Raw genomic sequence first — 23,899 nt, forward strand, 5'->3', positions numbered from 1 at the left:
TCAAATTGTAAACAAATATAATATTGCACATATGCTACAATAAAACCAACTGAAAATATCATGTCTGTTGGCCTACAGATTGAATTGGATAAAGAGAAACAATACCAAAGGCAATACTGCATTTATTTTGCATTTAACTTGAGTAAAACTGAAAACATATGATTTATTTCTTCCTTTATCTTTTGGCAAATCAAAATTTCCCCCCATAGCTGACAATAAGGACATAGTATGACAAGAAGAGTTTCTCCTGAAGTCTTGGCTCATTAAACTGTTTCATTAAGTGCTGACTATCTGTGAGGTGACGTCACATTCTTTGGCGATTCTTATGTTCCGTGATGTCACGTGTGACGTCAAAGAGAAGGTTATACCAGCACAACAAGTTATTGGGCGGGGCTTATGTTGCACGTCATATGTGACGTCATGTGTAACCAAAACCGAGTTTACTTATAGGACCCGTTTCTGTCGTTCCTCTAAGCTCCGGTCTCCCATTTAAGAGATCTTGGAGCGCTCTGATTCTGTCAGACGCCAGAGACTTGGTTGTCAGCCTAGGCTACACCTCGCCACGGGCATCTCCTCTACCTGCGGGGTAGGTTTTGATCCGTGGCGAAACTGCCAGGCATGGACGTGTGCATGGAGCTAGTGCTCCACTGGCACGTAGGCTTCAGGCCACAGCCATGTTTCAGAGTCCAGCTACCAGGCATGGACGTGTGCATGGAGCACTAGGCTCCACTGGCAGGTGGACTCCAGGCGACATTCAGGGGTTCAGAGCGATTTTTTATTGGGAGGGGGGGTTTTGTCTCAAATCAAATAATCTGACACACAGATTATATCTGAACAGTCTACTGTGTGTCACAGCTTCATAACATAACTCATTCGTGCTACTTAAGATATACTGAAACATAATTAAGTGTACTAAGAGTACTATTTTGACACAGCATTATGATGCACTTAAATGTACTTATATACATTTTTTTTTTTTTTTTTTTACTAATGATGCACTTTTTAGAAATGAATTATTTTTATACTCAAAGTATATTTGATTCCACTTTTCAGATAACTGTTTACAAACTTATAGTAGATAAAATACTCACAGAATATATCTGAACAGTCTACTGTGTGTCACAGCTTCATAACATAACTCATTAGTGCTACTTAAGATATATTAAAACATAATTAAGTGTACTAAGTGAACTATTTTGACACACTATTATGATGCACTTAAATGTTCTTATGTACATTTTTTTTTTTTTTACTAATGATGCACTTTTTAAAAATTAATTATTTTTATACTCAAAGTATATTTTAATTCACTTTTCAGATAACTGTTTACACAGTTAAAAAATAAATTTTAAATTCAATTAAAAATGTGTGGATAATACACTTTAAATATAATTTATTACAATTGGAATGACTTCGAAGTTTACTTAAAATATAACTGAAATACAATAAAGTGTATTCATAAAACGTACGGATCAGTTAAAAAAGTTCTACTTAAGTATATTGAAGTGCATCTTAATCTTGTGTCAAAATAGTACACTTAAGTACACTTAACTGTATTTCAGTATATCTTTAGCACTAATGATAATCATTTGTATACATTGTTACACTCAACACACTTTAGTACAGTAATCATGAGTGTGCTATTCTGTTCTATGAAAAATTGCACTTCAATTATGAGAAAAACACAATTTTATTGACATTAAAAGATAAATACAAATTTTACATACTTTACAGCTTTGGGGAAAAAAAATAATTTAGCTAATATAACTGTAGAACATCAAATAAACTGACACACAGATTATATCTGAACAGTCTACTGTGTGTCACAGCTTCATAACTATCACCAGTGGTGGAATGTAACTAAGTATATTTACTCAAGTACTAATCAATTCTGAGATGTGAACAGGATTATTACTTTATGCATCATGTAAGCAGCCAGATTACACACAGTATTTAGACTACAATAGAGGCAGTATTGAGCACAGCATGGAAATGTAATATTACGAGAGAAAAGTCATAACTTTACGAGAATTTGTTTTTAATATTACGAGAATAAAGTCATAACTTTACGTTTTTTTTTTTTTTAATATTACGAGAATAAAGTCATAGCTTTACGTTTTTTTTTTTTTTTAATATTACGAGAATAAAGTCATAACTTTACGTTTTTTTTTTTTTTAATATTACGAGAATAAAGTCATAACTTTACGAGAAAAAAAGAAAATTACTCGTAAAATTACTACTTTATAAAATTGACTTTATTCTCATAATATTATGACTTTATTCTCGTAATTTTACGACTTTATTCTCGAAATCTCAGATTTATTTTTTTCCCTCAATGTGGCCCTTAAACTTCGTCGTACAGTCGTACCATAGACCTACAACAATAACAAATCCACAGGGAGCCACTGGAGAGGAGCTAGTACCTTGACCGTTAGCGCCATCTCGCGATGAAAAGTGAGAACTTTGTAAGAGAGAGGCGTCAGCGGTGACGTCATTACGTAAACATTCTGTTGACGTGGCGTGAGCTTGTTGCAATTCAACACAGTAGCTAGCAGGTAAACGTTAGAGGTAAGACCCGAAGATAATCCTCGTGGAAGTATGGATATCATCCAGGTCGACTGATTGATCGGTGTTCACGTTTTCAGGTAAATGTTGTTGACGACTTCCTCCAGATATATCATTCATCAACTGAACAGAAACGTTACTAGTCACATAACAGGTGGACGCTAGTTAGCATTAGCCTAGCCTGTCTCACATCTCACTCTAATCAGTACAAGACCGACCTTACAGTGTATTTAAGCCATTGGTTTGGTGGTTTAAACATGTCTCTAAAGTTATGTTATCTATCTACTTGACTTGTGTGTGGTGTGAGAGAGACTGAGGTGTAGCATTAGCTATGTTGTTTCATAGCCACTTTCTAGTTAAAATAGTTGCTAAGGTGGAATTTGAGCCACAGCAACTTTAGTTTGTTGATCACACCTGTGTGTGTTTGATAAAAGAAAATGATTGTATGTGTGCAAATAGTCAATGCCTTTAGATTGCTAGCTGCTAATTTTAGCCACAGTTACCTCAGGTTTAAAGTATGGTAATCTACAAGGAAGTCTTTTTTAATTTATTTTTTTAATTAACCTTTATTTAACCAGGTTAGTCTCTAGAGATCTTTTCCAAGGGAGACCAGGCCAATATAGCAAGACAGTTAAAGTAACAGACAACACATAAATAAACAACATTAAAACTTTGCTCATAAAAAAACCCTTGCACACAGACAACCTGGACTGCAGCGATTTCACCAGAGCTTTAAACTCATTCAAGGTAACTTAAGTTTTGATAGTTGAAGATCTGATTGTACATTATTCCAAGCAGTATGTGCTGAAAACCTAAAAGCTTTCTTTCCCAATTCAGTCCGAACATTGGGAACAACAAATTGCAAAATGTCCATAGAATGAAGATTATGACTTCCAGTTGTCCTTTTTTAAAAGAGAAGACAAGTAAGAAGTACTTTAAACATGTTTTTTAAAGTTATGTAGTTATTGACTTTTGTGTGGGTGAGAGAGAGACTGAGGTGTAGCATTAGTTATGTTGTTTCATAGCCAATTTCTAGTTAAAATAGTTGCTAAGGTGGAATTTTAGCCACAGAAACTACTGCACACTTAGTTTGTTGATCACACCTCTGTGTGCTTGATAAAAGAAAATGATTGTGTGTGTGTTGCAAATAGTCAATACCTTAGATTGCTAGATACTAATTTAGCCACTATTACAGTTACTTCAGGTTTTAAAGTATGGTAATCTAGAAGGAAGTCTGCCTTGTTCCTAGAAGTTACATCACAAATGCGATATGACACTTACAAATGTGATATGGGCATAGCTAGGTAACGTTATCAGACAAGGTATCACATAGCTGCAATGCTTGACGAAGCAGAAAGGTTGCAAAAACAGAGGACATTGACATCTCAAGGATTCAACAGTCAGTTATCAAACTGTCCCAGTCTTATCTAGTTTAACTGTAACCTGAATGCCCAGTACTGTCGGAGAGATGGACTTTAGTGTGTTATTTAGTATGATTAGTGTAAGGGAACTTCACTGCTATCTACACCTGTTAATTTTAGGTTTCAGAGAAAGAAATGCTGCCATGGTCTTGAATGGTGTCATGTTATTGACAACTGTAATAGTACAGAGGGATAGTAATCCCTCTGTAATCCCCCGAGCAGTTTAAACTGGTGAAAACAATGACGGCATAGTCACCTACCTGCATGTATGGCCAAAGTTTTGATGCCCCCATCTGTCAAGTTGTTAGTAGCAGAAGTGTGCTTGTTTCCACGCACCATATTTTACAGCATAGCCCTCTCTTATTTTAAGATATACACCTGCAGTACCCGCATATACAACCACAGTTAAATGAGCATTTGGTGTGACTCAGTGAAGCACCTTATTTTGGTTCAAACACGTTTCCATCAGGGTAAGCAAGCATACCGTTCTGGTATTTTGGTACTCAAGCCTGTCTCTGCTCTTCCCAATACAGTGAAGAAAAAAATGTCCAGTATAAGCCAGCACTATGGGTTCCAGTCCGCCACCATGGTGCAGCCTACCAACGGTGGTCATGCCTATCTGTTTGGAAACAACGGCTCAGAGAATGACCTGTCAGAAGAGGATGGGGAGAGCTATGAGCTGCGGCCACGTGGCAGAGAGCGGCTGCGGAGGAGCACCTCCAGAGAGAGGATGGACGATATTATCTACCTGACCAGAGATATCCAGGAGGGTGACACGCTGAACAGCATTTCCCTGCAGTACCATTGCTCAGTACGTTTTGCTCAAACCTGTGTGTGTGTCTCTCTGTCTGTCTTGTCTTTCTTCATCTTTTTGTGGAGTACCCATTCAACTCCCCGTCATTTTCATGTTTAAGTAGACTGCCTTCTTTCTTCTTACATAACACATATACACAACCATTCTTATCCCTTTATGCAATTAGGGCTGCAACTAAACAATTATTGCCATTACTTTTAGATGAATGAAGTAACCGGTTAGTCTGTAGAATTAATGACATGTCCAACATTAATGACATGCTCAACACTAGTTACCAGAGTAACAACGGATGTCTTCAAGTTTGCTACTTCTATCTATCTTACCAACAGTCAAACAATGTATTGTAATCAATGTACAATAAGAGAGATGGAGCATTATAAATATCTAGTTCGAGATTGAACATTGATAGAGGTCTTCTTTGTACCATTGTTACTGTATTTTATGATTTTAAGTAGAAAATGTACAAAAAGAAAGTTCTTAACAATTAAATATATCTCATTGTTAATTTTCAGTTTTGGCCACAGTCTCAAAATGAATCCACATTTTCCTTACATCAGCAAAGTACTATCCAATACTCAGAAACATCATGTTTCCATTAATATTCCTCCATGCCATCCCATGTCTTAGTAAGACTGAACTACCCTCTAGTAACAAGAACGGAGAATGGTTATTTTTGCATCACAAAATGTTGCATGTTTAAAGCGGCTGTATTTTTATAATGACAATGTGAAAGGAAACGCAGCTCTCCTCGACTTCACAGAGCTTTATGGCTCATTGTTAAGCTACCGGGCTCACCACTTTGCCGTTTTGGTTCACTCTTACAGCGCTCATAGCGTTGATTTTAGCCTCAGCAGGCAGCTGTTTTCAGCAAAATTGATTTAAAAACTTGTACACTACTCGCTCAGCACCAAACGGCAGACGCAGTTAGCGACTAGCTGATGAACATAGTGGAGCATTTAAGCAGCTAAAGAGACAGATTTCCCTTCAGGAGTTGGTAGACATCAAAACAGAGCTAGAAGGTGACCGAATATCGGACATAGATTTTTTCAGGTGGCCAGAAACACGACTCCAAATGATTGATAATGTTGCTCCGTAACTGCTGGATGTGTAAATAAGCAACTGTTTGCTTCCAAGTTCGCCATATCAACTTAAAAAGATGTTAATGTGTCAATGTTGTGCTCACAACTTGTTTCAGTTGCCTCTGAGTGGCGATAATATAGGTATAAATGACACATCTGTACTAATTACAATGATTTAGTTTATGACTGTTACAGTCTGAATCCAGAATATTCAGACCACAGTAAATTTAACATAAATTGTGTCTGTAAGCAGCATCGTAATCTTTCTTCTGTGTGTTTCCTAGGTGGCTGATATAAAGCGTGCCAACAACTTCTTGACAGAGCAGGACTTCTTTGCCCTGCGGTCAGTCAAGATTCCCGTGAGGCGCTTCAGTGTCCTCACCGAGACTCACAGCACCGGACCTCTCAAATCTGCCTCCCCCTCAGGTGCCAGGCGCTTCCCCCAGATCTCAGCGGTTACCTCCCTTCCCACCGAGTCCTCCACAGACTCGTCCTCTTCCACCGACAGCGTGGAGGGATTCCTCCTGGAGAAGGACAAGGACATCGAGCGGCTGGTGAAATCCACAGGTCCGTCTCGGAGCAGCCTGAACGAGGTTGTGTCCTCCTTAACGCTACAGCAACAGCAGCCGCTGCTCGGAGACGTGGAGTATAAACCAGTACAGAGAAAGGACCCTTATTATGGGGCAGACTGGGGCATGAGATGGTGGACGGCTGTGGCCATTATGCTGGTTGTTGGCATCGTCACACCTGTGTTTTATCTGCTGTACTACGAGGTTCTCATGAAATCTGATGTCAGCCATCATGGCGACAGTTCTCACGAACATCTCCATGGCAATAATTTAGACCTTCATTTTGGAGAAGACAACCACCCAGGGGCTCGACCTGGACACCATGTTGGAGATGGGGTTAATGGAAATCCACAGGAACCCGTTGCGGACAAAGCAGGAGACAGTGAACACGGAGGGCACGAGAAAACATAACAAGGGATTAAAACTTTACCTACAAATTTGTTGCAAACTCAAGAGACCTAATAAAACTGGGTGGATGTTCCCATTGTTGAGTAGTTTTTATAGACTTTATACATCAATGCAATCTGTCTGACAGTCACTTTATAATGGGAACAGTCATTTTTACAGAGACTAGGAATAAGGGTCAGGCCAGTCATCCCTTGTGTCCATTTACAGTTAAATGCTTCAATGGGGCTAAAAACAACATGTTATGCTTTGCTGAACTTTTTTGAAATGATATACATTTCAGGATTTATATCAATGAAGCCAATAGAATTGAGGTGATGTTTTTGTTATCATCAATGCTGCTGCATTATCAGTAAGGTACACACAAACTGTATCCAAGGTAAACAAACTGAGACAGACCGCGACACTCTAACCTATTCCTGTTTATTCAGTGATGGAAGATGATCATTAATTCTGTGGATTTGGTTTTAAAGCAGTTTTCACTTTTGTTCCAACTGTAATTTTCTTTGCCATGTCAGAAATAGTTTATTTCCTAACGCTATTTGTTGGGAAAGTTTAATATAGAATTAATTTATTTTAAGACTATTGTGCATTAGCCTTTACTTACACTATCAGTATTGGGAGGTAACCAGTTAAATTATGTTTCTGGATTCCCATAAAACTTGCTTGAATCTTTCTTTCCTTTAGCTTGCCTGGTGAGAACTGCATTTTTTTTTTTTTTCATTTCAGAGAACCTCAGAGCATGGCGAGGAAAATGGGAAATGCACATTATTCCCACTATGACTCATACTTGTAATTATGTGAGATTTTAGACTTTGTTATATTATAGCCCTTTTATTTTATCACCGTGTTCACTTGATACTTTATGAAAAAGCATTTACATGTTGTTGACAGTATGTGCCTTTCAACCTGTGGAAATGTGCCACATGCTGGAAAATAAATACATCTATTTTGAATAAATTATTGCCAGTGTGTGCACGTAGTTTGGCATTTCTTATTTACAGAAGTCTTTAAAGAAAAAGCTTGCCTCTCAAGATAGCACAAAATAAAGCAAACAAAACCATCACTCTGCTTAACAGTATTCTCAACATATCTACAACATTTAACCAATAGAAGCAATTGCTTGATTTACTTCAACAAATTTCAGTATGTTTCACCATCGATGTTCTCATCACTCTCCGCACCAAAATCTTCGCCGTTGTCAAAATAGTTGTCAATGTAGTCGTTTTCCTACAGAGAAAAGAAGGAAAGAAAGTAAAATATCAACACTGCTTCTTACATCAACCACATTAAATTTGCCAATAACAATTTCAGGTTATGGTTTGTAATCGAACCTCTTCAACATCCTCTTCTTGATATTCTTCCGCTTCGAGTTCTTCCTCGTCCTCTTTCTCCTTTTTCTTTTCAGTCTCATCATCAGATTTTTCGGGGTTCCCGTCATCTTTCTTTGCCAGTTCCTGAAATATTGACATCGTGATTGAATTACTTGTGTAAAAGAACATACATAATTTTTGAGGAGTACAAAATATATACACACTGAGCTCATATATACTGCACCAAGTTGACGCCTTCATGAATGAATACTTGATAAATCACATCAAGTATTAAAGTACATGTAATGCTCAGTGGTTGAAAACAGAACGAACAAGAAATTAAAAAGCTTACGTCTAATTTATTCAGCATATCCTCTGTTTCTTTGCGTGATAGCTTCACAGGTTTCTTTGTGGCTGTTGGATTTAAGCATTTTGTCATTATTTTTATTTTTATGGCCATCATATGGAATCTCATTAACACACACACACAATGGCTTTAATATACCTGGTTTAACGCGAGGTTTTTTCTTTTGGGGCATCAATTCTTTTGGGAGGAGGTTCCAGTCTTAAATATCAAGAAAAGTACTTCCATTATGTGCCTTTTTTTGTTCTCAATTTGCTGTTATCACTTGACAGTATGTTATGCAAGTACCTGGCGTCCAAACGTCATCCTCCATCTGTCTCAGCTTCAGGTATCTCTCTGTGTATCTCTCCACTTCTGTTCCATGTAAACAAGAGAAAGTTCTGCTTCAGTACACTCTTAAACTTAAGTCCCAATTCACAACACACTCAGTAGTTTATCAGAACCACTCTGGGTTTTTAAACACAACCGTAAATCATGGTTTGAATCATTTTAACTATAGAGTCAGCAATCGATGTATGTATACAATTTTATTAGTCCCAAAACAAAAGTGACTTTTATAGATTTTGTGAATACATAGCATCTAAAGTATGCATCTGACAACATTTAGGACAAGACATTCTGATAACTTAATCTACTACTTGTTATGGATATATTTAGCTGATTGCTGCGTAAGGGAACTCTAAAAGACCCTATCAGGCCAAACCATAGAAATCACATCAGAACTGCCAGATGCTGGCAGCAGCTGTAACTCAATATTCTGCAATAAATATGCCTCTCTCTCTCCCTTTTTCCCCCCAGATATGACCCTGATTAAATGTCTCACTTCCTAAGTGCTGCATTACCTTCCCTCACAGCAGCCAATTGTCTTGCCATGGCATTTCTATCAGATGTCAGGTTTCACCACTTTCCTCCTCACCTGCTTTATTGGCCTGAGCCTTGATGTTGTGTGGTAGCCGTTGCATCGTACCCCTCATCTCCTGTTTTAAGGCCAGCATGTAGTTCTCGTCCTCGCCAGCTTTCAATGGCACCGGCTTAAAGTCTGTGTTCTGGAGGAAGATATTTAGTGGAAGGGAGATAATAGCAACTAACAGTTGTGTTACTTTTTCACAGGTAGATTTGTTTGCCTTTGACGAACACTATGGAGCAGCACATCGAAGAGTCTGTTTCATTTATTGATGCAGTTTTAGTGTTACCTTCAATTTTTGTTCTTCAACAGATTACATTTTAGTTTTAACGGATATTAGCACAATTATGTAAAATGCTGTACAGTGCCAAATTGAATCCTTCACTTCACAGTGAAAGAGATGATGTCAGGACAATTAAAATACAGTGCAAGCTGGATTACAACTTGCCAATAATAGTGCACAGCCCTTTGTGACATGTACAAACTCTTGGTGTCAAGCACAACGGTTATCAGCTGTGGTTAACTGTTTAAGGAAGAGGAATAAGGAACGTAAGCAAGAGGAGTCAATTGGGGCCCTATGTGCCCTATATGGCTCTCTATTTGCTGTGTCATGCAGAAGGTAATAGAAGCATCCTAGAGCAACTGATGTCTGTTGTCATTAAGATAAGATAAGATGAACCTTTATTAATCCACGGGGGGAATTCAGCTGTCAAAGCAGCAAGCGCAGATACAGAGGTACAGGTGTACAAAAAGATTATAAAACAATAAATAGAAATACAGAATATACATAGTGAATGAACATAGTGAATGGACATAATGAATGAACATAGTGAATGGACATAGCGTGTACAGTCCATCAATAAAAAAATGTAGTGTACAATAAATAGATGTAATATGTGCAGTCTATAAAATGGTATATGGGATGTAGTGCAAAGTAAGTTTAAAGTGCACCAGTGGTTAGGAGAGGTGGTTGCAGGTAGTGCAGATAGATGCAGATAGTGCGTGTTTTAAATATTCTTTTATATTTTATTTATGCAAGTACAACATTGTTTTTCATAGCTTGCACTTTTTGTTTAAATAGCCTAGATCATAATGGAGCAAACACGTTTTTCTTTATACATATCTACTGTCAAACATATGTCTTAATTGTCTTAATTATATCTGAATTACTGTGTGGAAGTTTGGGGTAACACTTATAAAAGCAACTTACAACCATTATGCATACTACAAAAGAGAGCAATCAGGATAGTAAATAATGTGGGATATAGGGAACACACTGTTTTTAAAGTCACATGCATTGAAATTCATGGAATTGGTCAAATTTAAAACCGCAATAATTATGTTCAAAGCAAGACATAATTCACTTCCAGGCAATATTCAAAAAATGTTTCGTGACAGGGAGGAGGGTTATAATTTAAGAGGAAAACTGAATTTTTAGGTTAGGTGATGGGTTGAAGCGGAGCACAAATATAAATCAATTTAAAAAGCTATACAAAAAAGATATTTTTGGGAGGTATATGGTTGAGGAAGAGTTGTGATAAGGGTTGCGTTACGGGTTGGTTTATATCTACTTTTTAACTCTGGATGGATATGTGGGTTGTAAATAAACTTGGGATGCTGTTCATATATTTAATTTGGGATTTAAATAAATCTGGAATAGTTTATATATTATATTATATTATATTATATTATCATTCTATGATATATGAGTTATTAGAGGAGACGTGAGAAAGGGGTAGGTTTTACTTCTATACCTACTCCTTTTCGGACACTATTACTCTTGTTTTGTTTGTTATTATTTTGTATCTGTTTTTATTTATTTTTATGTTTGAAATAAAGTCATTCATTCATTCATTTATTCATTCATTCATGTCTCTCTGATTTGTCAACAAATCACTTTGAATTCCACCATCCCTGAAATTGTTATGCCATGCAACACTTTTGAGGGTTTATGGGTGAATTTAAAATACTGCATTGTGATATGTCATCCTGGGATCTCTGCATTTGTGTGTGCGTGTGTGTGAGGTCTTTACTTACTGGAAACAGCGGAGTGGGCCCCACCCTGGCGTCTGGCATGCTGCCCCTGCCGATGCCCAGAGCCTCGATGTTGAAGGTGAAAGCACCTATTCCTCGACCCTTTCCTGCCATGGCTGCAAACCTCCTCCTCCTCCTCTGTACCTGCAGCAGCACAGAGTCCACATGCCTTCAGTCAACTTCACTATCTCAAACACGTGTAGTAGATACAACAAGTTCAGGGTACCACAGCTTTCATCGACTTTGCCTGATATGAACAGTGAAAAACTACATCAGAAAGTCATCGACACACACACAATAAGTTGTTATATACTCACTATGGGACTGTTAAATGTTAGCTCCTAATGTGGAGGCGTATTTCACTGCTAATTAGTGGCATTTAGCCTTTTAGCCTTCACTACAACGCCATGCTTTCACTTTTCCAGTTTACTTGTCATTAACATTCAGCTCCTCGGTTTTATCTGTAATTCGGCATGTAAACTAACTCCTGAAATCACTAAATTTACAGCTAAACCTTAAAGAAGAGTTGTACAGCTTTGCTATAACCGGCGTGGCAAACCGATGCTCCCACACTACACTACAGCAGTAGTGATGTGTCGGTCACGAACGAGCCGGTTCAAAGAGCCGGCTCTTTTAAGTGAACAATAAGATTTTTTTTTTTTTTTCTTTAATTAATTCAAAGCAGAATGATATGACGATCTTCTCCGCACCACGGGCACTCCATGCACTGACTGAGACTGAATGTTGTGTTAATGACGTCCGTGCAACCAATCAGGTGATGACAGACAAGAATTATACCATCAAGAAGGGAGGGGTGGGGGTGCGTGGCGCGCTGATGGTCTACAGGTACAGAGCAGGAGGGAGAGGAGGAGAGATGAGTGTGGTGTGTTGCGGTGCGGTGCGATGCGGTGCGTTGCAGTGTTTTGCGTTGCGGTGCGGTGTGGAGCGGTGCGGTACGGTGCGGTGCTGTACGGTGCGCTGAAGTGCGTTGCAGTGCACGGTGCGGTGCACGAATAACAGACAAGATGAGTGACGGTCGGAAACTAAGCAGCATGTAAAATTGTGGTATTCAGGAAATTATAAGGTTTAGTATAATTCTATTGAATAATTTAAGTGATATATGTGCACAATTACTAATCATAGGTCAAAACAGCTAAAGATAAATTTGTCTGAATTCTAAAAGGCAGAAGTGGTAAAAACGAAGAACCGTTTGGGAGCCGAAAGAGCCGGCTCTTCTTGGTGAGCTGAGCCAAATGATCTGGCTCACTAAAAAGAGCCTGAATTCCCATCACTACTCAGCAGTATGCGTTAATGTGGCTTTAACTCGCCCCGCCCCCTTGGTGACGTTTCAAAATGTACAGCCAATAGAATAGCGCGCTTTATGTTGCCGTCACTCACCTGCTCGTCCAATCAGCGCGCTCTCCTCCTACAAGGGTGTGTCGAGGCCAGCCACCATCACATTAACCTCAATGAAAACACATCACCTCTAGGTAGAAGAAGGCTTGTTACACACACACACACACACCTCTCCTGCTGCAGAAATCACCTGACACAGCACCACAACAACACCCCGAGGCAGGTTACTTCGACCAGTGCATGAACTGGGATGTCTGCAGCCGACTGGTACGCTCACAAATCGCTCGGAGACGGACTGTTCTGGATCCAGGAGCGCTTCTACCAGTCGGAGAACCGGGCCAACATCTGGCTGCTCCGCGGCTCGCACCAGGACGTGGTGATCGACACCGGGCTGGGTTTGAGGAGCTTACCGGACTACATCGACGGTAACAAGCTGCTGGGCGAAGACCCGCAGAGGAAGAACCCGCTGCTGGCCATCGCCACCCACGCCCACTTCGACCACTCGGGCGGTCTGCATCAGTTCCAACAGGTGGGCGTCCACAGCGCCGAGGTCGATGCCTTGGCCAACGGGGACAATTTCGAGACGGCCACCTGGCTCAGCGACAGAGAGATAGCCGAGGCTCCCAGTCCGGGATGGAGGGCAAGGAACTACAAAGTCAAAGCTGTGCAGCCCACACACATACTGCAGGAGGGTAGGTATATAGGGGGATGCAGATCTCTGCTGCAGATATGATTTATTGAAAGGGGGAGTGGATCTGTGATCAAAAAGGCCAGGGCACCAAGGTCTAAACGCATTTGCTTAGAGGGATAAGCATCATGGTCGATACCATTAGGAGATATTTAATGGGTGCGCCTGGACTCAGTGCATTATGCTCTATACAGAATCCTTTCTGCACAATGAATATGGCACAAGACCAAAAATGACTTGCTAATTGAATGCTGACACACACACATCTCCACACTTATAATAAAACACACATACAAAATTAAATATCGCCCCTAATACCATTAGGAGATATTTAATGGTTGCACCTGGACTCAGTGCATTATGCTATATATACAGAATCATTTTCTCTCTCTCCTCACAGGACTGCACAATGAATATGGCAGAAGACCAAAAATGACTTGCTAAATGAATGCAGACACACACATATAATAACACACACATATAATAAAATACACATACCAAAAAATTACTTGCTAAATTAATGCAGACAAACACATATAATAACACACACATATAATAAAATACACATACCAAAAAATGACTTGCTAAATAAATGCAGACACACACACATCTCCACACATATAATAAAACACACATACAAAATTAAATATCGCCTAATACCATTAGGCGATATTTAATGGTTGTGCCTGGACACAGTGCATTATGCTATATATACTGAATCCTTTCTCTCCCCTACAGGAGTGCACAATGAATATGGCAGAAGACCAAAAAGGACTTGCTAAATGAATGCAGACACACACATATAATAAGACACACATACAACATATGTTGTGGAGAGAGGTACAATATGAGGTGTGGAGCAGAGCTAATCATCAGGGTCATAATAGATGGTGCACAAAGCATATGTTACAAAGGATGTTGTATTTTGCAGAGTACAATATGAGATGAGGTTGAAAATGTCTTATTACATAAGCATTGGTTGGGCTGCGTGAAGAGTGCAGAGGTTAGGTCAACTCTGCCACTCTAAACAAACAGTGTCGATAGTTTGTGAGACAAAAATGTAACAAGAAGAAATCTGCTTTTTTGTTGTTGGCAACTGCTTTGTGCTCTTTCTTTATGTCTTTGCAGAGCAGCCTCTAGTTTCAAGCTATTTTAAGCCAGTGTGCTGCTGATGATGACTCTGTTACTTCCAAGAAAGAAAGAAAGAAAGAAGAGAATGCAGAGATAGGCCTCGCTTATGGAAAGCACCCCCCCATAAAGTATTAATAACCTCACAGCATTGATTTAGCCATCACTCACTGTGCTGTTAGCAGATACACACCAAATCAATCACCAATCAAACTTTAGATTTTTCATTAGTTTCATCGAAGTTGTTGTTGTTGCACAATGCTTATATCACAAAGGACTTTGCATTTTGGGTTGAACTGCCAAAACTTTGCCTGTTAGCATTTTTAGTATTCTTACAGAGAGTAATTTCTGCAGCATCAGTCAATGCACCGACTTGTGCTGCTGTGTCAGAGCCACTGCTGCAGTGCAGTTGCAATATATCTCATTGCTTGGTGTTTCAGTTGGTCTGGAACCAAATCAATGATATACTGAATGTCCTGGACTCTGCACATCATGGTGATATGAGGTGACAAGTACAAATATAACTCCATTCCAGCCGTTATGAAAACATGATCTCTCCCTCTCTCCCCCTGTCTAGGTGATGTCATCAACCTGGGCGACAGACAGCTGACGGTGCTCCACATGCCCGGGCACTCTCGGGGCAGCATCTGCCTCCACGACCGTGACAATAAGCTGCTTTTCAGTGGGGACGTGGTGTATGACGGCGCCATGATTGACTGGCTGCCCTACAGCCACGTCAGCGACTACATCAGCAGCTGTGAGCGCCTGGTGGGGCTGGTGGACAGTGAGCAGGTAACACTGAAACACACCAAGAGGGTGGCCAAACTATTTCAGGTCATAGTTCCACTATCTTGGGTCAGATGAATTGTGATTTGATGCACAAGGTATCCAATCGCATCATCTAAAAAGTTTTAGATTTATAATGAAAATGTCATAGTCCAACGACCAAGACCAACAACAGTGTTTTTCTAGCAAATGTATGTTAAGAATGGACAAGATGATTGAAGGGACTGTTTGTAACTTTTTACAGGTATCAATCTACCGGGTCGGGATCCCATGCGCGCTCGCATATGCGCGCTCGCGTATGGCTACGCTGTTCAGACTGCTCCACTGCCTGCCTGCACTCACACAACACGCGCGTTCTCGCTCCACCTCACGTTCATGTGCGCTCCACTACACACTGCAGAAGAGTTAGTAGCTCTGAGAATATCTAGTGAATGTACAGTGGACGTTTGTGCAGAAATAAATGCTGCAGCTCCTCCAGACCAACAGAGGTTTCCCGTGTCTTGTGAAGCGACGGGGCTACGTAGCGAGTAGTGTTATCGTGTCCGACCGGGTGCCGGTGTCTCCCTGCGGGCGCAGTCGGGAGGCAATAACGTTTCTCCCCGCTGAAGCGAGAAAAGCCAAAACTAGGATCAGCATTGATTCATGGAGAGACCTTCGTCTGGTCAGCTAACATTACTGCCAAGCAGCTGAAATATAGAGTGATATCTTGGTTTTAGCTGACGTGTGTCACCTCACTGTTTTGAGTGATGCTCGTTCATGTCTATTTAGAGCGAGCAAGCGCGAGCCCGACGCTGACTTTCGTTGACTTAACGGCCACAAGTGTCGCTGTTAACAAGCATTTCTGAAAGTTACAAACAGTCCCTTTAAGGGATTTTCCATGTAATTCAAAGTTTTGCCAGAATTATCATAATAATAATCATCCTGAAATCAGAGCTATGTACCAGAGAAATGATGCATGAGTGTGCCACAACTGATGATTTAAGAATTCATGTAGCATGTACAGTCCATCATTTCTAAAGTGTTTAACAAGTGGCAATCCATTAAACAGGTTGACCAAGTCCTCCCAGGACACTACAACACCTTTGGTGCGAAGCGGCTCCACCGGATTGCAACCACATACATCAGCAGAGCTGGAACGTGCCCCGCAAAGTTCTCCACATTTGCCTGGGGCACTCTGGCCGGGATGGCGCTGCGGGCGTTTAACCCACGGAGTGCCTGCTAATGAGAGGGGACCATGATGGAGCTGGAGGAAGCACAAGTGCACAAAGAAAGATGTATAAATATGGAGGGGGACACACCCCCTTATTTATCTGTAACTTGATGTAACATTGTTCATTTACTTATGTAATCCAACAGATGTCATAGAGGAATTGCCAAACTTTGTGTAAAACGCCCGATTGGGTTACATAAGTCAATAATCAGCATCATATGAAGCATACAATAATATAAGTATTTATAGTGTGATTATGTTCTATACTAATGGATATGTATTTGTTGAATATGATTTTTTATACTTTAAACAGTTGTGAAATTATAATAGCACAACAATGGTACAGCTCTGCACTGAAACAGAAAGCAGAGTCAGCATGGCCATAGTAATTCTCTATGCATTTTACAATGCTCAGTGAAGACTCAGTGTCGACTACCTCCTACGTTTGTAACAGTGCTTTGTACTATTGACAATATATAAGGCTTAGATATGGAAACATTGACAATAAAGCCTCTGTTCTACCTGCCTTTCTTGATGCATCTCAACAAGACAGACAACTGCACCTTCACATGAGATGGAATCTCCTGTGGGATTAGTTGCTGGAGGGAGAAAGAGAGGAACTGAATTGGATAGAATATGATCCATCATATACTCAGAGTGCAGAGTTACTGTAAGAGCTTTACTGATCTAACAGAAACCTCCCACTGCAGGCAAAAGTGTATGTGGTGGAAAAGGAAGAAAGTTTCCCTTAGCCTACTTTTCTAATTTATAGTTTAAATGCAGTGCATGTTTGACCTGTTAAAACTCCTATATTCAGTGTTACAGTATCAACATACACTCACCGGCCACTTTATTAGGCACACCTGTTCAATTGCTTGTTAACACAAATAGCTAATCAGCCAATCACATGGCAGCAACTCAATGCATTTAGGCATATAGACGTGGTGAAGACGACTTGCTGAAGTTCAAACCGAGCATCGGAATGGGGAAGAAAGGGGATTTAAGTGACTTTGAACGTGGCATGGTTGTTGGTGCCAGACGGGCTGGTCTGAGTGTTTCAAAAACTGCTGATCTACTGGGATTTTCACGCACAACCATCTCTAGGGTTTACAGAGAATGGTCCAAAAAAGAGAAAATATCCAGTGAGCAGCAGTTGTGTGGACGGAAATGCCTTGTTGATGTCAGAGGTCAGAGGAGAATGGGCAGAGTGGTTCGAGATGATAGGAAGGCAACAGTAACTCAAATAACCACTCGTTACAACCAAGGTATGCAGAATAGCATCTCTGAACGCACAACACGTCCAACCTTGAAGCAGATGGGCTATAGCAGCAGAAGACCACACGGTACTAGCAAGGTGTACCTAATAAAGTGGCCGGTGAGTGTATGTAAGGTATGTATTTAATCATAAAGTAAGAGATACACAGGATTAATTGAACTTGGAAAATCCATTACCATTGACAGACTTAGGCATACATGTAGTATTTGTGACAGTTCAAAAGATTGTATTTCATATATTTTAGATAAAAATGACGTGGACGTGTGAAGAAAGAGAGTCAGGTGTGAATTGATAAAACATTTATTATAATTATTGTTATATTATTTAAACATGAGATTTCCACATTTCTCATTTTTATGTTCGCCTCCTAGGACGGCGCACATGCAGAGCGTGAAGCCTGCTAACACGAGGAACTCTTGCAAGGTTATAACATTCAATGTTATCTATGCGTATAACAGTTAAAGATCTGCACATCACCTGTTAACATTATGATAATCAGGTATCAATATAGCTGCATTTATAATAAAATGTAACAAAAGACAAGAGGAGGTTTATTTGTTAAAAATTAATTTACAGTAACAAATGTTTTTCAAACAATCTGACAGTTTTAATGCTTAGTCAAAATGGTTGCCCGAGTTCTGATTACCAAAGTAAAATCCACAGTAAACAATAAAGACAGAGAAGAAGAGGTTTTCCTGTACTGACAGACACAGATTTGTTTTCATATGGACGCCATGAGTCAGATGATTGTTTTCTTGTGACAAAAACTGCTGTTAAGAGTTGTCTAAATGACAATATCTTACATAATTAAATACATAAATGGCAGTGTAAACAAACTATTTTATTCTTGCTCGCACTATCGTGACCAAATGGTTGAGACTGGGGTTTCATGTTAGTATGTTTCTGTGTTGCATAATAATTGATTGGTGAATGTTTCACATTTTATTGGAAATTCCATAATCAGGAACTTGGATCCCACAATACTGCAGTTTAGCAGAATTATTACCAGAATGGCTTGGGTTTTCAATAATACTTGAGCTTTGGTTAATTTCAGCTTATTCTCAGGTTCGTTCTACAGTATGTATGTAAGGATCCATTACCTACCTACCTCAATAGTGTGCAGATAAATGTGTGAAAGTTAAGACCAGAGCACAGATTTTTACCCTGAAGAGATCACAGTAATAACCAGTACAGTATGTATGAGCACTTGCATAAAGTTAAGCTTTCACCATTGTTGACATGATCTCAAGTAGTTCAACATTTTAACTGTAAGTCAAATCATGCAAAAAAACAAAACAAAAATGGTGCATAGTAATTTTAGGAGAACCACAAAGATCATCTGTTGTATGAATAATTAGACTGAAGTAGATATCACAGTACAGATAAGCGACACCAACCCTTCCCTCGACACTTAACAGTTTCTAACATCTGAGAACTCTTGACTGATTATACCGTATGTTCATCTTACCACATGCTCACTGGCTTTCATAGCATAAACACTGCACACCTTTATTTATAAAATCCAGATAGGAAACATCCAGTCAAAAGTACTGCTAGTGCATTAATAGAGATGATTTTGAAACATTGTTTGAGTGACCAGGATGGCTGAAGAGGACAAAACCAACCCTTTTTCTTGTTTCAGAACTAGAGTCCAAGGACAGACAGTAGGCCCAGTGTGGCGTGTTAAGTCCTTATCTCTTAGCATCACTTTCTCCCAAGCAGCAAGACCATGATCATTTCTCAAAGCAAGCAGAAGTACCTCCCATTTAGTTTTGGGCCATCTTCAAGATTGTGGCAACCCAGAAAAGTGCAGAGTGGCCTGCAGTGATTGTCACCTGTCCTTTGTGTTAGAAGACATTCCAGTTTGCCCCCAGGAGGGTCTTTCATGATCCGTCCTCCACCAGGAGGCAGGCTATAGAGGCAGCTGATCCTCCTCAGGGCTTTGCATGTGGCCTTGCAGACTGCCTGAGGTTGGTTCACATGTGTTAAACCACTTAAACCGTGGTTTAAAGGGCACTGTTGCCTTTAGGGCCAGCGTAAAATGTTTGCCAGGCAGGACACGTTCATACCTGACTTTGGAGCCAGTTGCGAGGGTCAAGTCTGGCCCTGAGGTTCCTGAGGCTGCGTCGAGCCGGGGAGGGCCTCGAGAAGGGGGCTCCCTCGGATGACTCGGGGCTGTGGCTGCCCTCGCTGTTGCTGGAGCTGTTGCTGGAAGTGGAGCTGGAGCAGGAGAGCGTGGTCTGTGTGCTGCGCTGGGACCGAGGCGATTGTGAGGAGATGATGGGGAGCGGGGCAAACAGCGAGGAGGGAGAAGGCTGACAGGGGCACTGGAGGGTCCCTCCTCCTCCGTACCCCCTCCCTCGAAGGGTGCTGAGCTTAGCGTCCAGCGACAGAGTGCGTGGCCTCAGGCGGGAGGGGGAAGACGACGAGAGGGAGAAGTTTGAGGAGGGCTCGGGCCAGCCGTGGCGGTGAGTGCAGGGACTGGTGCTGCAGTGGCTGTCGCTGTCCGATGTCAGGCTCGCGTCCGAGGACAGCAAGCTCAGCTGTGGGCAGCGGTGAGGGCTCACGGGGCTGCGGGTCAGTCGGTGAGGGGTGCAGGGGCTGTGGCCGGAAAAGCGAGAAGTACATGGACGGGGGCGGCCAGCGCTTTTGGGGTTGTTCTCCTCAAACATAGACATCCAGGTGGGGGAGGTGCCCAGCTGGCTGCGGAGCTCCAGCTCCTGCATCCTCCGAGCCAGGATGTCTGACACAGTGCTGCTGAGGTCATCGGATGACTCAATAACTGCAGGAGAGATGCAGCAAAACTCATCATTATACTGTACTGCTGTGTACTGCAGGGCTCCAGCCTGGAAGTTCTTACCATTTGGAACATTAATTGGTAATCCAGTCTTGAGATGAATATAAATGTTTTTTCTTAATCCCTTAAAGCAGGGATTAGGATGGTTTTAATGCAAAATTAATTAATACTTTGATCTCACTGGAAGTATGGAGTACGGATAGATTTAGAGAGACATGTTTGCAGTTCATGAAATGTTACCTTGAAACATATTCTGTACTTTATGAGGAAAAATGGCAAATTAAAGTGCTTATTTGTTTGTCTGGTAATTCATTGTGCAGTTGTGCAGAATAATGAAATACACAACGAAAACAAATCATGTAAATGTGTTGTAAAAAGTCGTAAGGCTTAAGAGGACTAATGATGAAACAGAAAGATCCTATCCTGTAATATTTTGCAGAATCTACTCACTATCAGCCAGGCTGATCCTGGATTTGCAGTAAATCCCGGACTGCAACATTTACCACAGCATCATTTATATGAAGCCCTACTCCTGTTACTTCACCTGTCGTTGTAATAGGACGAGAGCAGAGCACGAATCTCGGCAGACACAGCGTTATCCTGGAGCAGAAGACCCTCAGAGGAGGGTGTGGCAAGAGGGGCTGCCAGGGGGGGTTAGGAAAACCGAGAGGGAGGTAGGCGAGAGAGAAGGGGTGGAGTGGATAGGAGGTGTGCAACAGGTGGAGTTTTATGTGTTTTGATGGTCATGAGAGAATTGATAAGGGTTGATGCGTGTTTATTAAGGAAATGAATGTTAAGGCATGACAAGAGAAGGAAAAAGGAATTGTTCAAGGATAAAGATAATTCACCCGTTAAAAATTAATGGTGAAAAGTTGATGAAAAATGTGGCGTCGATCATGCATAATGTATGAGGACACAAGGAAATAATAAAGAAGGACAAAAGAGACAGGAGTGATGGATTCAGGACACACAAGGAAAATTGGAAAGGACAAAGAGGAACAGAGAAACAGAAGACAGAGAGTGAGTCAGCGTGTCAGAGATAAGACTCGTTCTATTCTACAGCACAGAGAAGTAAAGCAGAGTGTGAGTTTGAGATATCAGAGAGAGAAAATTTAATTGTGACGTCATCTCTCATGCACATGGACCCGAGGAATTAAAGCTACACACAGTCACATGCAATGCAGGCACAGAGCGTTCTTTCCCTGCCTTCGCTTATATATCTTCTGTTTGTTTTTTTAAGCTAAAAGTGACCAGAAATGTTTTCTGATTGCATATAAAAAAGGTCTTACCCATTTCATGATAGAGCGAGCCCTGTTTTGGTGTGACAGGAGCAGGTTTCCTTGGTGATGGCAGTTCAATTTTCATTAAGTCATCGCAGCACTGTTTCCATTGACCTTTATGTTGAAGACAAATTGTCCCTTTCAGAATATACAACAGTGTATGTCCTTGAAATTTAATCCTTTGAGTAGCTATGTAGTATATGAGAGTGACTGTATTTATCACACACTTCCTGTGTTGAAGCATAACAAGTACTTACTCATGTCATAGAAATGTTGCCAGAAGGCTTCCATCCACCGGTGCGTGTCCTCGCGGCTGTCTGTCGTCAGGGTGTGTGTGACCTCCTCACCTCCGTACTGGTTACTGATGCAGATATTCTGAACTTTACTTTGAGGGTCTTTCTCTGACGCACGTATTCTGGTCTCCTGAAACACGGGAGCGACAAAGAATATAATTATCTGCCACAAAATGACTACAATCAGGAAACGAATGCCGGCACTCGTGAATGAACAAAATTACGTGCTGCAACAAGTGATCATTACGGCAATTGTAATTGTAAGTCCCCACTGAAAATAAGCCTTGACTAATAAAGCCACTAATTAGTCCTCTTCCAAGCCATTTCCCTTCAGCAATTATCCAACAAAAGGTGCAGAATCCCAATTCCCACATCCTCGTTCTGCTCCAAATGTGTCTGGGTCTATTTGTGACCACTAGATGGCAGTGTTGGTCCATTCATCCATTCGTCACACTGCTCCTTCCTCTTTAGGAGAGACTGCCAAAGGATCATACAGACTGACCGACTTGGCTTCAGGTCAGCTGGGAGCTCAGGGTCAGAGGCTACAAAAGACTGAATGAGTCACTGCGGAAGGAATGAGAAGCCCCGCAGGCATCAACTCTCAGACACCGACACAGGAAATAAGATGATAAAGAACCTGACTGGCTTACTGACTCTTCTTCACTTTGGTGCACGGAAAAAACGGAGGGATGAGAGAAATATGATTCCTTGTTGGATGGGACTGACCGCTGTGTTTTATTGTGTTTGCAAAGACTCGAGAACATACTGAACAGATTTCATTTTAAAGCCTTTTATCCAGGCATGCCTGCTCTTTTCCAGGCTTGCTGAACATTTACACAGTTACACCTGAAAGCTGAGCACCAGTTTTCTACTCTTGGCTTCTGATAAGCTCTATTGGGGAAACTGGTAGCTTAACGCCTTGTTCAAGGGCACCGTTGGTGGTAGATAAGAGAAGAGCTCATTTCTTATTTACTTTTTTGGGCTTAGAGTCCATCAGTTCGCTTGAGATTCAAATTGGCAGCAATCCACAAACCCAATTCCTTTCTATCTATGCTACCGATGCCTCAGGAGTAACCAAAAACAACACAACTGAATGGGATCAACCTCTGGAGTGTTTCACTCCATTCCAGATACTGCCTCCTTTTATGTTATTCCTTTGCTGACCTTGTTGATGGCGATGGTGAAAGCTGGCTCGACACTGGCCTCCACATCTTCTTGCCGGTGGTAGCAGAAAAGGCTCGTTCCTTTTAGAACGGCGTACACTTTTGTCCAACTCTGAGGGTCACCTCCCAACTGCTGCGAGGTAGAGAAAAAGATCAGTGAAGTGTGGAGAGAAAGACAGGGAGAGAAACACAAAGAGAGATGGCAAAAATAAGGAGAGGAGGGAAGTGGTGGAGGAGGAGGAGGAGGAGGAGAAAAGGACGAAAATAAACCAGGACAAAAGCCAAAATTTATTGAAACCCTGAGAGGAATAGTTCCTCTATCACTGCCGCACACACTTACCTTAACTTTCAAACATCCACTCATCATCTGTTGGGTCATACAGTGAGGCTGAGCTGCGAGGCGGCAACACATGCTGCCATAGAGAGGCAGCCAATACGAACACTCTTCTACAGG

At 41.0% G+C, this 23,899-nt stretch overlaps 4 protein-coding genes across 8 annotated transcripts in view; 2 read left to right on the forward strand and 2 right to left on the reverse strand.

Moving 5' to 3' along the window:
* Window positions 1-2,498: 2,498 nt before the first annotated feature.
* On the forward strand, window positions 2,499-7,835 carry lysmd3 (LysM, putative peptidoglycan-binding, domain containing 3). Of its 2 annotated transcripts, XM_074638325.1 has the most exons (3): window positions 2,499-2,645; window positions 4,520-4,797; window positions 6,164-7,835. In XM_074638325.1, the coding sequence occupies exons 2-3, from the start codon at window positions 4,531-4,533 to the stop codon at window positions 6,857-6,859; spliced, it is 963 nt and encodes a 320-aa protein (XP_074494426.1). In that variant the 5' UTR covers window positions 2,499-2,645; window positions 4,520-4,530; the 3' UTR covers window positions 6,860-7,835. The 2 variants fall into 2 exon arrangements, with proteins under 2 accessions (XP_074494426.1, XP_074494425.1); XM_074638324.1 differs by lacking the exon at window positions 2,499-2,645 and having other exon boundaries at window positions 3,908-4,797.
* polr3g (polymerase (RNA) III (DNA directed) polypeptide G) lies at window positions 7,668-12,204 on the reverse strand. 2 transcript variants are annotated; one of them, XM_074638329.1, is made up of 8 exons: window positions 11,975-12,204; window positions 11,472-11,601; window positions 9,447-9,576; window positions 8,819-8,884; window positions 8,672-8,731; window positions 8,519-8,580; window positions 8,188-8,310; window positions 7,668-8,083 (listed from the first exon to the last, which is right to left on the reverse strand). In XM_074638329.1, the coding sequence occupies exons 2-8, from the start codon at window positions 11,580-11,582 to the stop codon at window positions 7,997-7,999; spliced, it is 639 nt and encodes a 212-aa protein (XP_074494430.1). In that variant the 5' UTR covers window positions 11,583-11,601; window positions 11,975-12,204; the 3' UTR covers window positions 7,668-7,996. The 2 variants fall into 2 exon arrangements, with proteins under 2 accessions (XP_074494430.1, XP_074494429.1); XM_074638328.1 differs by having other exon boundaries at window positions 11,472-11,612; window positions 11,786-12,203.
* A 678-nt stretch (window positions 12,205-12,882) lies between these two features.
* Window positions 12,883-17,162, forward strand: mblac2 (metallo-beta-lactamase domain containing 2). Its single transcript, XM_074638326.1, has 3 exons — window positions 12,883-13,516; window positions 15,218-15,432; window positions 16,475-17,162. The coding sequence occupies exons 1-3, from the start codon at window positions 13,075-13,077 to the stop codon at window positions 16,646-16,648; spliced, it is 831 nt and encodes a 276-aa protein (XP_074494427.1). The 5' UTR covers window positions 12,883-13,074; the 3' UTR covers window positions 16,649-17,162.
* A 1,034-nt stretch (window positions 17,163-18,196) lies between these two features.
* The window catches only part of rtkna (rhotekin a), a 59,446-nt gene continuing 53,743 nt past the window's right edge, over window positions 18,197-23,899 (reverse strand). For all 3 annotated transcript variants that reach the window (XM_074638321.1, XM_074638322.1, XM_074638323.1), the window contains exons 7-11: window positions 23,786-23,892; window positions 23,447-23,578; window positions 22,247-22,412; window positions 21,999-22,103; window positions 18,197-20,694 (exon numbers count right to left, since the gene is read on the reverse strand). In XM_074638321.1, coding sequence (XP_074494422.1) covers window positions 19,976-20,694; window positions 21,999-22,103; window positions 22,247-22,412; window positions 23,447-23,578; window positions 23,786-23,892 — 1,229 coding nt within the window. In that variant the 3' untranslated portion in view covers window positions 18,197-19,975. The remainder of the gene's footprint in view (window positions 20,695-21,998; window positions 22,104-22,246; window positions 22,413-23,446; window positions 23,579-23,785; window positions 23,893-23,899) is intronic.

The sequence above is a fragment of the Sebastes fasciatus genome, chromosome 6, assembly GCF_043250625.1.
Source record: "Sebastes fasciatus isolate fSebFas1 chromosome 6, fSebFas1.pri, whole genome shotgun sequence".
Taxonomy (NCBI): Eukaryota; Metazoa; Chordata; class Actinopteri; order Perciformes; family Sebastidae; genus Sebastes; species Sebastes fasciatus.

What these genes read in the sequence shown, in the direction of transcription:
- mblac2 (XM_074638326.1), top strand. Translation starts at nt 13,075, where the DNA reads ATGTCTGCAGCCGACTGGTACGCTCACAAATCGCTCGGAGACGGACTG. An exon ending in CACACACATACTGCAGGAGG is followed by an intron (nt 13,517 to 15,217) that starts GTAGGTATATAG and finishes CCCCCTGTCTAG; the next exon opens with GTGATGTCATCAACCTGGGC. An exon ending in GGCTGGTGGACAGTGAGCAG is followed by an intron (nt 15,433 to 16,474) that starts GTAACACTGAAA and finishes TCCATTAAACAG; the next exon opens with GTTGACCAAGTCCTCCCAGG.
- polr3g (XM_074638329.1), bottom strand. Translation starts at nt 11,582, where the DNA reads ATGGCAGGAAAGGGTCGAGGAATAGGTGCTTTCACCTTCAACATCGAG. An exon ending in GGATGACGTTTGGACGCCAG is followed by an intron (nt 8,732 to 8,818) that starts GTACTTGCATAA and finishes TTGATATTTAAG; the next exon opens with ACTGGAACCTCCTCCCAAAA. An exon ending in AAGAAGAGGATGTTGAAGAG is followed by an intron (nt 8,084 to 8,187) that starts GTTCGATTACAA and finishes TTTTCTCTGTAG; the next exon opens with GAAAACGACTACATTGACAA.
- lysmd3 (XM_074638324.1), top strand. Translation starts at nt 4,396, where the DNA reads ATGAGCATTTGGTGTGACTCAGTGAAGCACCTTATTTTGGTTCAAACA. An exon ending in CCCTGCAGTACCATTGCTCA is followed by an intron (nt 4,798 to 6,163) that starts GTACGTTTTGCT and finishes TGTGTTTCCTAG; the next exon opens with GTGGCTGATATAAAGCGTGC.